This window comes from Triturus cristatus, chromosome 12, assembly GCF_964204655.1.
Source record: "Triturus cristatus chromosome 12, aTriCri1.1, whole genome shotgun sequence".
NCBI lineage: Eukaryota > Metazoa > Chordata > Amphibia > Caudata > Salamandridae > Triturus > Triturus cristatus.
This window is the reverse complement of record NC_140595.1, coordinates 635,179,608-635,195,892: the sequence shown is the minus strand read 5'-3', so window position 1 is coordinate 635,195,892 and position 16,285 is coordinate 635,179,608. Positions and strand designations below refer to the sequence as shown.

Here is a 16,285-nt window from a genome sequence, read left to right as displayed (position 1 = left end):
AAAGACTGGCAGCTGAAAAGCCAGACCTATTTGCTTTGCCAATGCTTGTTATTTCATGAAGCTGACTATACAGCTTAAGTGGTCTCTAGGCCAGACCTCTAAACGTTGTACAAAGTATATAGTTTTGATGTCTAAACTGATATTATTTAAATTATATATAAAATGTGTGTCTCGAAAGCAGCCCCTTTTTAGGTCGAGCCTGTAAAAGCGCGCATGCGCTGTTCTGGCGAAGACTTCATGTAGGGGCTCTCAAAAACTAACCTGAGAATCGCACACGCTCGTACATGTGCTTTTGTTTTGGCCCACACTATTGGCCTTTGCATGCGTCTTTTTCACAAAGACAGCACGCAATTGGCCCAAGGCGGGCGCATTGCTCTGCCCATGGCCTATTGGTGTCGGTTACCCGCACGGCTGCCATGTGGTTTCAATTATCGTGCCCAGACACGGGCGCGATAATTGAAACCAGATGCCTCGCTGTGGCGCGCGCGCGCACCATTCGCGGGCATGAGCTGATGGTCCGCTCTTAGTTGTTGGGATAAATATCACTGAAGATAAGTCTTGTAATTTTGTAAAAAGGGTATTTATGCATCATATTAAGTAAGCCTTGATTTACAGCGTACTCGCCTTGGAACTTCTTGTTTTTTAAAAGCTACTATCACAAGATGTTCTGTATGAAAAACAAGGCTGCATACTTTAAATGGAATATTAACATGCCTAGAACCGGCAGGATGAACTGGGCGATTGATACCGCTTGGGTATATTTTATGCTGGTCCGAGTCCTCATGACAGTTTATGCTGTTGGATTATTGTGGTGTACAGATTTAAGAGAGCAGTTATAGCAAGCTGTTTGGAAAGTTCAGACCACGTCTGCGTCTGTGAGTCATGCTTTAGGCAGACTTGAGGAATGCACCAGCACCGAGCCCCTTGCCTGGCGCTTGGAAACAAATGACACCCACGGTAATATTTCTTCTAAGTTAAAGCGCCAGCCGAGCTGAGAGTTGCCCCTACCTCCGAAAACAAGAATAGTCCAATGGAGTCTCTGAAAATTTAGATTGGAACGAGATGATAGGCAAGAAGACAACTCGTTCGAAATCTTTCAGAGACAGCATCGACAAAATTAGCATAAAACGAGAAAAAAACTACAAACCTATAGCCAATGCCTGTCGCGTAAACAGCTTGTTGACAAAAAGGGAAAGAGAAAATGATAAAGGTAATCACGCCTCAGTGACTTGAGAGGCACAGGCGCTATAGAGTCTCTCTCTGGGTAGCCTCAGATAAAATGGAAAAACAGCAAACAACAAATACCAATTTTTGAAACAAAATCGACAACATGAAATTATGCACCTCGACCAAAAAAGGAAACTATTTTCTATTTTCGCTGAGTTACTTCTCAAAGTGAATTTCTAAAAAAGATGCAGTCTGACTGATTATACACGAAAACAAACTGACCATTACACATACTGAAGTCAGTCACTAACAATGGTTCTGCCCATGGTTGAACGTCATGTCCTTTGATTCTCACTCCTTAAAACTCTATTGTTGCAAGATCCAGGGATATATTTGCTAGGAAATGGCGCTGCGCTGTGAGCAATTTTGCAGCGCGGTGCTGTGTCCTTTAAAAAAAGCATTTGCAATGCAATAGGTCTCGCATTTACGTGAGTTTGAGCTATTGACATTGCAAATGACAATGCCTTTTATTTTTGTTTCCGTTTTTAAAACATAAATAAAAGGCATTGTAATTTACAATGCCAATAGCTTAAACTCGTGCAAATGCGAGACCTCTAGCATTGCAAATGCTTGTTAGAGTTGAGCCTGCGAGAGCATGTGCTAGCGCGTGCGCCTCGCTTGCAAGACACTGTTGTTAACAAAAAAAGGGCTTGGAGCCCACCCATCGCTCATCATTTGTTTGCATGCGTGGCACACTTGTTTACATTCCTAACATCATTTCCACTCCTCTCTGTGGAGCAGGGACAAAGCACTGATTGCTTCAACTTAATCAGTGCCCTTATACTGCCCCCAAAGGGATTGAGGTACTATTTTGTTCTGTTTAACTTTTAGTGCCCTAAAAACAGAAGGTGTGTATCAGGACTAACAACATTAAAAAGATTCATTTGCTGTAGTTAACTTTCTTTTATTTTGCCAAGTCTTCTTTCCTCACTTTGCACTCATGTTTTCTTTTCTTTTTTCTTGTGGGCTCTGATCTCAAAAGATGAAGAATATCTTATTACAATGCGACTTTGTTTCTTTCTTATGTGAAATTTCTGAAATGATGCTTTAACACATAATTGTTCAGTACACCCCAGTCCACTCCACTCCATTCCGCCCCACTCCAATCCATGCCAATCCACCCCACCTCAATCAATCAATCAATCAGGGATTTGTGAAGCGCACTACTCACCTGTGAGGGTCTCAAGGCGCTGTGGTGGGGGGAATTCGGCCAGCTCCGGCTCATCCGAAAAGCCAGGTCTTGAGGCTCTTCCTGAATGCTTGCAGTGTGGGTGTTTGTCTGATGCTGAGGGGGAGTTCGTTCCAGGTCTTGGCCGCGATGTAGGAGAAGGATCTTCCTCCCATTCTGGCTCTGCAGATGCGTGGAATTACAGCCAGGCCAAGGTCAGCGGAACAAAGGTTTCTCTTGGGGGAGTAGAAGGAGATTCTTTCGTTGAGGTATTGGGGTCCGGTGTTGTGGAGGGCTTTGTAGGTGTGTGTGAGCAGCTTGAAAGTGACTCTCTTTTCGACGGAGAGCCAGTGGAGGTCTCGTAGGTGCTGGGTGATGTGATCTTGTCATGGGATGCTGAGGACTAGTTTGGCTGCGGCGTTCTGGACGGTCTGGAGTTTGAGGACTAGAGATTTGTTGATTCCGGCCTAGAGGGCGTTCCCGTAGTCAAGTCTTCTGGTTATAAGTGCATGGGTGAGGGTCTTTCTGGACTCGGGGGGGGGGGGCGGGAACCATTTGAAGTTCTTGCAGAGCATGCAGAGGGTATTGAAGCACGTTGACGATACAGCGTTGATCTGTCAGTTCATGGTGAGGGAGGATTTGAGTTTGATGCCGAGGTTGCAGGTGTGGGAGGGTTGCCAAGGGCAGGGGGCCACCAGGTGTCGTACCATGCATAGGGGGTGGAGCCGAGAACAAGGACTTGCGTTTCTCCAAGTTGAAATTCAGGCAGCTGCTGCTCATCCAGAGTGCAACATCCTTCATTCCTTCCTGCAAACTGTGTCTGGTGATGTCGGCTTCCTTGGTGAGGGAGAGGATGAGCTGAGTGTCATCGGCGTCGGATACTATGCTGAGTTTGTGTTCTCTGATGATGGTTGCTAGTAGGGCCATGTAGATGTTGAAGAATGTGGGGCTGAGGGAAGATCCTTGAGGTACTCCGCATCTGATCACTGTGGGTTTGGAGAGGAAAGGCGGGAGTCTGATTCTTTGAGTTCCACCGGTGAGGAAGGAGCGGATCCAGTCTAGGGCAGTTCCCTGTATGCCAGCGTTGTGGAGTCTGGCAGTTAGAGTGCAGTGGGAGACGGTGTTGAATGCTCCTGAGAGGTCTAGTAGAATGAGGGCTGCTGTGTGGCCTTAGTCAAGGAGAGTGCAGATGTCGTCCGTGGCGGCTAAGGGGGTGGTCTTGGTACTGTGGTTGCTGCAGAATCCGGATTGAGAAGTGTCGAGGATCGAGTTGAATTCTATGAAGTTTGTGATCTGGATGTTGATGATCTTTTCTGTGACTTTGGGTAGGGGTCGGTAGGAGCTCCGGAGTGTATGCTTCTCAGGGTCTTTGTGGTGTCTTCTGTAGTGACAGGGGTCCAAGCGGTGATGATCGGCTGAGTTGCATCGCTGGTGGCCGGTGTTGTGTCGGTGCCTTGGTTCTGTTCGTCAAAGTTGTCATAGGAGAGTCCTGATCTTGTGATGGAAGAAGGAGCTGAGTTTTTTGCAGAGGTCTTCGGCGCGAGGGACGTCGGAGGTTTCCCTGGGGGGATTGGTGAATTCTTGTATTTGTATGGTCCTGAAGAGTTCCTTGGAGTTGCGGGAGTTGGGAAGGATTCTGTCCTGGATGAAGTTCATCTTTGTGGATCTGATGAGTTGGTGGTGTTCTGTCATGGTGGTCCTGTAGGCGGTGCGTGCTTCTGAGGTTTTGCTGTTCCTCCATGCTTTCTCGAGGCGTCGGCATGTGTGCTTGGATTCACAGAGGTCCGTGGTGAACCAGGTCGCTTTCGTGGTGGGTTGTCTGTTGGAGTTCTGGAGGGGGCCAGTGTGTTAGTCATTGATCTATCTGTGGAGTTTGTTGGCTGCAGAGTTGGCGTCGGTCGTGGGGGGTGGAGGAGTGCGGTTTAGGCCGGAGTTGAGGTGCTCTTCGGTGATCTTGCTCCAGTTTCTGCACGGGGCAAGGTGTATGCTTGTGTGCGGTGGGTTTCGAGAAAGAGAAGTGGATACATTGGTGGTCCTTCCAGAAGGGATGCATGGTGTGACTGACGCAAAACTTGTTTCCTCCAGCGAAGATGGGGTCGAGGGTGTGTCGTGCCTTGTGAGTGGGGATGGTGGCGAGCTGCTTCAGTCCGATGTTGGTGTGGTTGTCCAGGACGGTGGCAGAGTTGGGGTCTCTGAAGTTGTCGAGGTGGAAGTTCAGGTCTCCGAGCAGTGCGTACTCCGTGGAGGAGAGGGCATGGGGCATGATGAGGTTTGCGATGGTGTTAGTGAATGGGGCGTGGGGCCGGGAGGTCTGTAGGCAAGAGTTCCACAAAGAGTTGTTCTGGGGTTAATCTGGATCTGGAAGTGGAGGAGTTCCACGGGGGGCGAGGAGTCGTTCGAGAGGGCGGTTTTGAGTCAGAGAGAGTTTTTGTGTACGATGGCGATGCCACCTCCAGGGTGCTTGGGATGGTCTTTCCTCTGGATCTTGTACCTGTTGGGGATGGCGCTTGTGATGCCGGTGCAGAGCTGGCGTTTGTCCAGGTCTCTGTGAGGAAGGCAACATCGGGCAAGAGGGTGTCAAGGAGGTCCCAGATATCTGCTGCGTGTCTGTGTAGGGAGCGTAGGTTAAGGAGGATGCAGCTCAGGGGTTTGGGCGCGTTGACGGTAGCTGTAGGGGCCCGGAGGTGGGTGAAGGTGTGGCAGCAGTGTCGGCAGGAGAACTGGCCTTGGGCGGTGTTTGGCATTGACAGCTGGCAGTTGTTGTTGAGTGCTTGGAGGGTTGCTGAGTCGTAGCGGTCGGAGGACCAGGTTTCCCTGGCACTGGTCGTGGTCAGGTCGCGGTCGGGTCACAGACGGGCGCAGATGCAGCGCGCCCACTGCACGCAACCGCCATTTAGTAGGGGTCGGAGGAGGGAGAGCAGCTGGGAGGCGGGAGCGGAGCATGCAGGGGGAGGAGGGGCCACGGGGGCAGCAGCGGCGGGGAAGGGTGCGCAACTGTAAATGAGCAAAACAGTGAAAGAGAGGCACAAAAAGAGACTATAAAGGCACAAAGGGACAAAGAGGCACAAAAAAGGTACAACGAGACAGAGAGGCACAAAAAAGTCACAAAGAGAAACAAGCATTTGCAATGCAATAGGTATCGCATTTACATGAGTTTGAGCTATTGGCATTGTAAATGACAATGCCTTTTATTTATGTTTTGGTTTTTAAAACATAAATAAAATGCATTGTCATTTACAATGCCAATAGCTTAAACTTGTGTAAATGCTAGACCTATTGCATTGCAAATGCTTGTTTTATATTGGGGTAGAGCGGGAGGGGCATGAGGCAACACAGAGGGCGGGTTGGGGGAATCGCTGTGACTTGACCAGCAGTGCCCATATCGTACCACTTTTGTTTGTTATGCTGTCTCGTAGGCTTGACTGAAGGGCCCTCGCGCACTAGGGAGAAGGCAAGCGTGTTTGAGTGAGACGCTCAAGGAAGAGAAAATGTAAAGGTTTCATCATCAATAGCCCTTCACCCTGCAGCCCTTCACCCTGCTTGTCCAGTACCCCCAACTTACTAGTGATGGGTTCTCCCTTGGCCCCCTGTAATAGGTGGCAGCAAAATACTGAGGGGATGGTTTTAACAGAGACCCTAGTAAAAGAATTTGACAGACGCGAGAGTTAAATAACTCTTTAAAAATTGTCTAGACTGGTTTTGTGCCTGGGTTTGTTTTCAGGCTCGACTCTGAAATGTTGTCTTTCTTTTCCTTGTGTTTAATTACTCGCACTTTATTCCTTCTGCTGTTTGCAGTCGTTTCATGAGTTACTGAGTCAGTTCTTATAATTTCTGTAACGTACTTTAAGGTAAAGGGCTCACGAGCACTGCGGCTGAAATACATGTTAAATAACATAATCCTACACTTCCGCAGAAAGTGCCAGTGCATAGATCCGGGCGGACACAAATCTTACATTCACCCACGGTCACCTTATCCGAGCCACAGCTGGGATGAGCCCAGGTGTGGCCGCCGCTGCCTTATTTCACAAGGGTCCGTGTGGGAGCCTCAGCCCACATCGGCGCCTGGAGTCCAATTACAGTGGGGGCTCCAGGAGAGATTTAGGGTACATTCCCACACGCCTGCTCTCTGCTGTGCGTGGTAAGATGATCCCTGTAGGACGGGTGCCAGCGCAGAGGCCTGAAGAGAGTTGCTGCTCCCCCCTCGAGTCCCCCAGAACTGCGGCTGAAACTCTGCTCTCGCACCCAGTTCCTCCCCGCTCTCCCAGAGCACTCTTCCCAGCAATCACCGCTCTCATCTAAACACGTCCCCAGTCAACATCAATTTACAGAAAAATAACACACGCCACAGTCTGGAGCAGATACCTGTGGAAGAGCGCGTGCAGCCTACTGTCAATTGTAATCCAGACTGTGTCCTTTTGGGACAGCCCATCCGGACTGGATCATTTGCTTCACGGCTTGTTTATATAACACACCCTCTTTAGATAAGAAATTCCTTCACGGCAGCCGTGAAGCTGACGACCCAGCCCGGATGGGCCGTCCAAAAGGGAGACAGGGCGGTAACTAAGAAGCATCCTTTTCAATGTGAAGCCAGCATTTAGCATAAGCGCTGACGCGACCCAATGAAAATGATGGGCGGGGTTTCAAGTCCCCTTCTGAAATCTCCTGATCACATTAGCTCTCGCAGAGCGACAGCGCATGCGCGCCGCAATGCTAGGCGAGACCTAAAAAGCACAAGAAAGGCACCTCACCCCACACCAATCTGCCCCACTCAAACCAATCCACCCCAGACCAATTTAATCCACCCCACTCCAATCCATACTATTCACTTCAATCTCATTAACTCCCATCCACCACACTCCAATCCTCCCAACCCACCCCTCTACAAACTTTCCAATCCAATCTGCCCCACTCCAATTCACCCCACTCCAATCCAAAGCAATCTGCCCACTCCAGTTCAAAACAATCTGTCCCACTCCAATCCAAAACAATCTGCCCCACTCCAGTTCAAAACAATCTGCCCCACTCCAATCCAAAACAATCTGCCCCACTCCAATCCAAAGCAATCTGCCCCACTCCAATTTGTCCCACTCCAAACCAAAAGAATCCACCCCATTTGAATCCCCCCACTCCAATCCGATCCACCTCACCCCAATCCAATCCACACCAATCCAATCCAATTCACCGCACACCAATCCAATCCACCCCACCCAACCCAATCCAGCCAAATCCAATCTACCCCACTCCAATCCAATCCAACTCACCCCACTCCAATCCACCCCACCCCAATCCAGTCCACATCAAAGCAATTCACTCCACCCCAATCCATTTCACCCCACCCCAGTCTAATCCACCTCAATCCAGTCCACCCCAATCCAATCCACTTTACTTCACATGGAATTGTACATAATCTTAATTAAGTCCAACTGGGTTCCACTGAAGAGTGACTTATTAACTCAGATTTCTACCGACGCATGCCTTGAACTGAAATATTAGCTAGTAATGCATACCTTAACACAAGATCACCATAGCTTGTAACACTGTTAACAACTGTATTGAACTATTGAAAAACATCACTGGATACATATATCTGTGGTTAGTAGACACGCATCTTTAAGTGAATACTGGTTATAAAAGACTCGTCTGTGGTTACCTACGACAGATAAATATTAGTCACATTTCTTCCTTAAAGATTGCAAACAGATTCATCATTGGAGCTCAGAATCCTTGTTGCCTTTAGACAGACCGTGTGTAAACAGTTTATCTTGGGGTCTCTTAGGATAAAGTCTTACACCATTTAAGTTGTAATGTTCTGCGTTCAGAGCTATTATTGCAAAACACACTGTTTATCTTTTACTGTCTGTAACCTCATACGTGTGCTCGTTTCTACCAGGAAATTACCCATCATTTAACATCACTTCTCTGATAATGCTCTCACCCGCAGAAAAGAAAAACGGAAATCTCCCACAAGAATGAACAAGTAGCTTTTGAGCCGATCAGTGGTTAATTTGTAAAAAAAAAAAAAAAAAAAAAAGTGCCGGGGGCTCTCGTCTAACCATTCCATTTCTCCTGTTACCACCGCCTAAAACAGAACCAACTATTGAGCATGAAAGGGGAGAAAGGATGTGGTGTAATGGCCTGAGCTACCAACTTCGGAGCTGGTGAACCCGGTTTGTTGTCAGCTCAACATCCTGTGATTCTGGGCAAATCACTACCATACCATGCCTACCATAAATGAATGTGTCCTTAACTGATGCTCGTGAAAAGTGCCAGTATTGATGATTAAGTGCAGAGCACCAGAAACCACCGGCTCAAATTAAGCACTGGAGCTGAGGGCTCTTTCATACATCAGAAGGCCTTCAGCCTCTTCGGATTGCTCTTACACTTGCAGTGGAACTGTTGCTTTGTGAATGCCTAATTTATGTTTAAAGATGCCTGGGTGGCTTAGACTCAATCAGGACAAGTAACTGAGATGTGTGGAGTGTTGAGACAATGCGTGGGCAGGCTATGCTTTATGGGAGCTTGTTATAATGGTATATTGCCCTCGTGCAGCTACTCCCAGTAATGTATTCTGCATTAATTTTTAAGTGAGAACCTTAGAGTTGATTATTGATGTGTTTGTGTGTGCTACAGTTTTTGTCGGCCTGTATTGCATGTTAAATCACCCTTCTTTTAGGGGTCTTTATACTAAGAGTGCTTGTTTGTTGAAATGTGCATCTGTTGATATTGTATGTTAAATCCCAACTTCTTGTAGAGGTATTTATACCATGTGTGTGCATGTGTTTGTGTGTGTGTATACTTGTCAAAATTATCATCCATCTGTGTTTTATGTTAAATCCTACCTTTTTGTAGAGGTCTTTTACTATGTGTGTGGGTGTGTGTCTGTGTGTGTGCGCGCGCATGCTAACGTTTGCATCTGTTGATATTGCAAGTTAAATCCTACATTCTTATTAAGGCCTTTATCAGTGGCGACTGCCTCTGACCGGGGGTGGGGAGGCGGAGGGATGAAAAAAAACAAAAAACTTACCTGCTTTGCTGCCGCCTCTGCTGCACGCCTCTCCTCCGTCTTCTTCTCGGCTTCTGACTGCAGCCTGCACCGGAAGTGCCCAGGCTTCCAGACTCTGCCAGCCAATCACGATGCTGCAGGATCAACATCATGATTGGTCTGAGCTGCTTGTTTGGCCGCTCAGGCAGTGCCTGGGGAGGCCGGGCATGTTCTCCACGGGGCTCTGCATCACAGCCCAATCGAGAACATGCCAACTGGGCATGACTGTTTGGCCTGCCCCAGAGGGCCAGTCAAAGCGTCATGCGCATGTAGGGAGGGAGTGCAAACCACTCCTGCTCCCTCTGCAGCGAGCCAGTCCCTCCCGGAGTCGCAAAGGAAAATAAAATGAAAATAACGTATTGTTATTATCATTTTATTTTTATTTTCCACTACTCAACGAGCAATGGGGCGACGCGCCTTAGCGGAGGAGCCGCCAGTGGCCTTTATACTAAGTGTGTGTGTGTGTGTGTGTGTGTGTGTGTGTGTGTGCATGCGTGCGTGTGTGTGTGTATTTGCCAAAGTTCGCACCTGTCAGTATTGTACTTTAAATTTTACATTTTTTGTAGAGGTCTTTATACTAGGTGTGTGGATGTCAATGTGCCAAAGTTTGTGTCAATATTATATATGAAATCCCACCTTCTGAAGTATTTATACTAATGTGTGGATGTGTTTGGGCGTGTGTGTGAGTGTACATGTCCAAAGTTATCGTCCATGTGCATTGCATGTTAAATTCTACCTTTATGTACCGGTCTTTACTTTATACTAAGCCTTCCCTATATGTTTTAGCATTCTGCATGGGTCCCTAATTGTTCTGCTTTCTTCCTTGTATGAGGCTTTGCAATTCCAAGGGCTGGTGACTGAGTATAAGTCCCTCTTATGCCCTTGAGAGAAGTCCTGCTTCTCTCTGTTACAGTTCTTCTTACTTGAAACCCATAAAGGAATGTCCACAGGCCTTTATGGGATCAAATCTCATTGGCTATGGATTTTAAAACTTCACCACTTTGGTCTTTGGTTGTTTCGACGAGGTTGTGAGAGTATTACTTACAATATAATTTCTCCTGTTTGCCTTTAAGCTTCGGCATGATATGCTTGGACCTGAACGTCACCACCTAGTATCACTAACATAAGGAATGTTTTGATCTGTCAGCAAATCTGTTGCCAAATGTATTCTTTCATCCCACTATGGAGCTCCCATCACGTGCAATAATGATAAATTATTTCCACACAGGAATCTCATAGAAAGGATAAGGCTAAATGCCCTGATACTTCTTCTTCATCCAACCCCCTCCTGACCGCACCCATAATATTGGTTTGTTCCTATCACCTAAGCCTGACCCTTCCCTCTTCCTCATTCAGTGACCAAACACACCTTATTCATTACTTAATATTTAAAAAGGGCTTTGAGAATCCCACTTTCACGCCTATCACCTGCACAATCTGGTATTTCGGGATCTGTCATTGAGACCTGATCTAGTCATCAGTGGATGTTTATCTCTCCTTTCCAGCACATGGAGGTCCAATGGTAACTCATTCCTGAAAAGGAATGTCTCAGAAAGATGAATAGGGTGTCCCTAAATGCTACTTTCAGTAAAATTCTCCTTTTTTAGCCCTCAGTGATGTTATGTCCTGTTTGTCTCCTAGAATCTACACTCTAGCATTTCTTCCTGTCTTCGAGAGCTCCATAGTCATAGATTATCCCAAGATTATATATATTTACTCCTAAATGAAGGGTTTACCTGCAGGAACCTGTCAAACCAAGCATATCGCTGATGCGTACTTGCTACTACGACGCCCTCTTGAATGAAGCCGCTGTGAGACCTAGCAGATATGTTGTACGTGAGCCAGCTTCTATTCAGGGAAATGGATTCTATCCGTAGGTGTTTCTCTGCGCATAGCCTGTGATTTCAAAATATTCTCAAATTTACGCTCAATATCACAAAGGGTCTGGTAAAGAAGATTTAAACCGGACGTATTTGCACTATTTCAGCCATGTTTTCTTTCAGTGAACAATTCCTTTTGTAAATCTTTTTACCATTACATTTTCCTTCCATTAAACAATGACATGGTACAGCAACTATTATATTGTCAGTGATTGAGACCATCTCACTCAGGGCAACCTTTGATTAGGCACTTTGCAGGGAAGGGATCAAGACCGATTTTTATAAAAAATGGATTGCAGGGGCGTAGCTGTGTGGGGTGGGGGATATTCGGGGTGTTACACCTCCCTAATAAATGTATTTTCTGATAAATAGTTGGGTACAGATGCTTTCAGTCAGGTAATGTGAGATGTCAGTCGGATTTCATCAGGGATGTTTACAGACTCAGACAAAAATGCACTATTTTGAAAGTCCTCAAAATATTGGTTACTTTACAAAATATTGTCTTCTCTCTTAGTACTCCAATGATTACGCATTCCTCTCCTTTCCATTGCCCCTTAGGCCCCTCTCATCCACCCTGCTTGTCGTATAATGTATTGAAACTTTATATGCAAGCCTGATTGTCGTAAAATCTGAAGCCCCCTCACCCAATCTTACTGACCAAGCTACTCCCCATATGGATTCGGTAATGACGATGGCTTAATGATCAATAGATCGAGTTCAATTTAGAGATCTTCCTTATCAGCAGTGAGGACTTTAAACTATTGACCCACATGCACCCATCCTGTCACCATATCCAGGCATTCCTACACTGTGGTTCAGGTCTCCTGGCCCACATGACAAGCAATGATATCTGAAGGTCATTGTCCTGAGAATGGAAAGCACACCCTCTGTCACCAGAGGGATTCCTGAGGAACCCGAACTAGATATTAAAGATAAGTGGGGCAGGGGATTGTCCTTGAGGATTCAGCATCAACGATGCATAGACTGTAAACAAAATTCACATGCGTTTTCTGTCCTTTAGAAATGAATAACACCATGCATCCCTGTCTGAGACTCAAACAACTAACTGAAGACAAAACCACAAGATGGTCCTGATCCACAGTGTTGTTGGAGGACAGGTCCAACACAATCAACAGTTAAGGAAACTTATTGTCCACTTATCCAAAAGGTCATCCTGGGCACCAGTAGAGTGGACTGTATTCCTTGTCGGAGGGATGGGCTCTCAACTAGTGACTACCCAGGAGTTACTCTTCTTATAACAAACAACTGAAGTTATTCCTCTCTTGTGTTCTTCTGGGCTTTGGGTGGCCAAGGGAACTCTACTACAGGACAAAAGTAATTTAACACAAAGTATAGGGGTGTCTAAGTGTGTTTACTTAGCAGGAACATTCACATTGACTATTAAACGTCAAAGGCATATGTCATGAGAAGAAAGACAAAGATAACAAATTTAGTCAGGGTTTAGCTAACAACTCCAGTGTCATCCCTCGCCATCGGAGAAGACTAAACACCAGTAGGGGAGATATGGTGTTGCAATCTGTAAGTCTTTTGCTATTCACAAACATATTCTCTTAAATAACATGTCTCAATGTACTTATGCATTTGAGTTGTACTCACCCACATTTGCGACTGCCTCCTTAACCAGAAGGGAGCATTCACTGAAAGGACGTTATTATTCCCAGTAAAACAGTGGGTACGACTATAATCAATTCATGATCTAGGAAAGTAACAAACCTTATTGAATAGTAACATCTGACACCAGAGCTAAAAATTTACATCTCACACCAGAGCAAGCTCTCCTGGCTCAAACATATGGAGAATACTGAAAGAAAATAGTGAAGAAGATGTAAACGCATGAGCATGAGGAAGGCGTTGTAGTCCTTGTTGCAGAGCTCCTGTGGGGAAAGAATGAATGATCAGTCATTTAGCCCCATGCAATGTCATTTCCTGCCTGGGTTTGAAACCCTAGCTATGACAGCAGCATTTGTAGGGCATGTTTACACCTCTGCGGTAATAATGGACTGGACTTCCTGCAAGTGACCTCTTCATGTAGGAGTAAATATATATATTCTTGGGATAATATTTACAATAGGGCGAGTCTCTGGGTGGCCCAAGTACCATCAGTCTTCCAGTTCTTCTTTCAGTAGCCTCAGTATTGCCACTGTAAGAAAACCGAAAGAGCGACAGTGCTTATGGCGGGGCGTCTCTCCACTAGGGCAGAGGAGCATCATCCCACTGCTTTCTCGCAGTGCGAGAAGCAGAAACATAAAATGGTAATAACTTCCAGTACCATTTTATGTTTGGTTGCAGGCGGGTGGGTGGGGCTGCTCTGATAGCAGGGGGGGAGTGGTGTGCCCACTCCTGCCCTGAGTGCGCAAAGGTTTGGTTGGCCCTCTGGGGCCGCCAAAACCAGTCATGCGCACTCTATAGTTCTCCATGCAGGCTGCATTGCAGCCTACATGAGAACATGGCCTGCTCATAAGCGCCTGGCTGGACGCCGTCCCGACCAATCACAATGCTGCTTGCAGGGTTGTGATTAGCTTAGGGGAGGGAGCTTGGCTGCCTGCTTCCTGTTCCTGCCGGAGGCAGGAGAGCAGGAGCCAGAAGACAAAAGACTCGGCTGGCGGAAAGGTAAGTGAAATATATATATATTTAAAATCATTAAATTAACACACTCCCCACATGACCTCCCCCGCGTTAACCCCCCGCACCCGCCCCCCTACAATGAGCATTGCCGTCCGCAACTGTGTTTATGATATATTGTGTACTAATAGTAGAAAGACTGTAATGTTTGAAGTACAGATAAAATTATTAATACAATCTAAATTGGATTGAGTTCATGTATAGTCCATTAATCACCAATAGAAACTGTTGGTTACATTTTTTGTGAAATGTTTCAATTTACGAACTGACTGAAGTTCATCGAATTTACAGATTTTTTTGCCCTGATGAAGACAGAGACTGAGCCGTGAAAAACATGTTGGCATTCGGGTATTTTTGAAATCTATACAATAGTGGAGGCCCTGGAAATGAAGGCTTTGTTCTAAAATGTGTATTTAAGATTAATTTGAAGCATTTTAGTAGAATACTGAAAGAAAAAAATTAATTGAAGGTTTATGGTTAGAGGCCGGCTTTATTTGAAAGGGAATCTATGGGGGGGGGGGGGGGGGGTCCATTTGATATGATACGAGTCAGCTGCTCCTTCATAAGATAATAAATTCAGTGTCAGAGACATGAAATCTTCTACGCTTCTATTTACATCTGTTGACATCTGCTAATCAGTGATTTGCAGTAGCCTGTGGTATACGGACAGTCTGTTTATGGCTCATTAAAATTAGGCTTATGAATGGTTCAATGCAATGAAATTAAACAATGCCTTATGGATCGAAATGATAAGGACAAGGTGTCTCTTGAACATGTTTTACATTTTTAAGCAAGAAAGAATGTGCAGTATCGTATTTAGTGTCTAATGTGTTTCAATCTTGTAGTTTCTATCATGAATATTTGGAAAGAACCGAAGATGCTCAACACACTGTTACTTGATATGTCCTAAAAATGAATGCTCATAAACCCACAATTGTCACCCTTCCCTCTCACCTAGATGAAGTGGGGGATAAACGCCATTTTGTGTAGTATTTCTGCTATGATTTGAGAGCATACCTCATTGGGCTGGAATTGTTTTGATAAATGTTGACATATAGAGTTGGAACATCACCTTATTTATTTTCTGATCCCAATCACCCAATCTGCTCTCCTCCTCTTTCTTTCCTCTGCAGGACGTCCCATTCGAGGGCGAAAGCAGAGGCGGCAGCAACGGCGGCACAGAAGGCCATGGAGGAAGCTCGCATCGCCAGAATCACAGCCAAAGAGTTTTCGCCCTCCTTCCAGCACCGGGAAAATGGTCAGTTGCCCATTCACTGTTGATACTGCCTTATTTTGTACACACACCGCAACAAAGGTCAAAGCTATCCAGGATACCGGAGTACAGCTGAGTATAGATTGACGCACTCTGACCAAGTATTAAACCATAATAGACTTACTGTGACTAAACACAAAACCATAGTTGACCTCTCTCCTGCCAAGCACAAAACCATAGTAGCATCACTCTGATCAAGCACAAAACCATAGTAGCATCACTCTGATCAAGCACAAAACCATAGTAGCATCACTCTGATCAAGCACAAAACCATAGTCAGGCTCTTTCCGACCAATCACTAGACCATAGTAACTTTAATCCAAATAATCATAAAATCATAGTACGCCTCACTGCATTTTCCTATCAGTCCACATTGCATTCTATTGAGCTAGAGGATAGTTAGACAACTGATTTTTCATACCTACGTAGTAAGACCTCCAGGGACGGGAGACAGCATTTACAACGCAGTCATCACATCGCAGTTCTATTACAACGTGGTCGTTACAACAACTGCATTGTTAGAACGCGATGCCTTTACAACGCAAGTCATTAGATCGACTTGCTGTAGGGAGCGCTCTAACATAAGGAATAGTATAATTTACTATTCCAACACCATCCCTACTGTTGCGCAGGCTGGAGTTGGTATAGTAAATTACATTATTCCTAAGTCCAGCGCGCACCCTACAGCAGGTCGATCTAATGACTTGCGTTGTAAAGGTATCACGTACTAACAACGCGGTTGTTGTAATGACCGGGTAGTAAAGGAACACGATGTGATAGCATGCGTAGTAACATGCTATATTCCCAGGGGCACAGCCCTATTCATCAGGCCTTACTAGAGGTCATTATAACAATAATTGTATTTCTCTGTCATGTTTGCCCTACTGAATATCGACATGAAGAATATCATGGTACAATAATATCGAGAACAGAACATCGAGGGACAAAATATCGAAAGATAAGTGCATATAAGGAAGTATCGATTTACTATTTCGAACTACACATCTATGTACCTTGAATATACATGCACCGCGTAGGTACATATATGTGGA

General features: G+C 45.7%; 1 protein-coding gene across 1 annotated transcript in view; it reads left to right on the top strand.

Moving 5' to 3' along the window:
- The window catches only part of JPH3 (junctophilin 3), a 664,009-nt gene that overhangs the window by 461,139 nt on the left and 186,585 nt on the right, over nucleotides 1-16,285 (top strand). Inside the window, exon 3 of the mRNA XM_085637819.1 lies at nucleotides 15,094-15,218. Within this exon, the coding sequence (XP_085493945.1) occupies nucleotides 15,094-15,218 (125 nt within the window). The remainder of the gene's footprint in view (nucleotides 1-15,093; nucleotides 15,219-16,285) is intronic.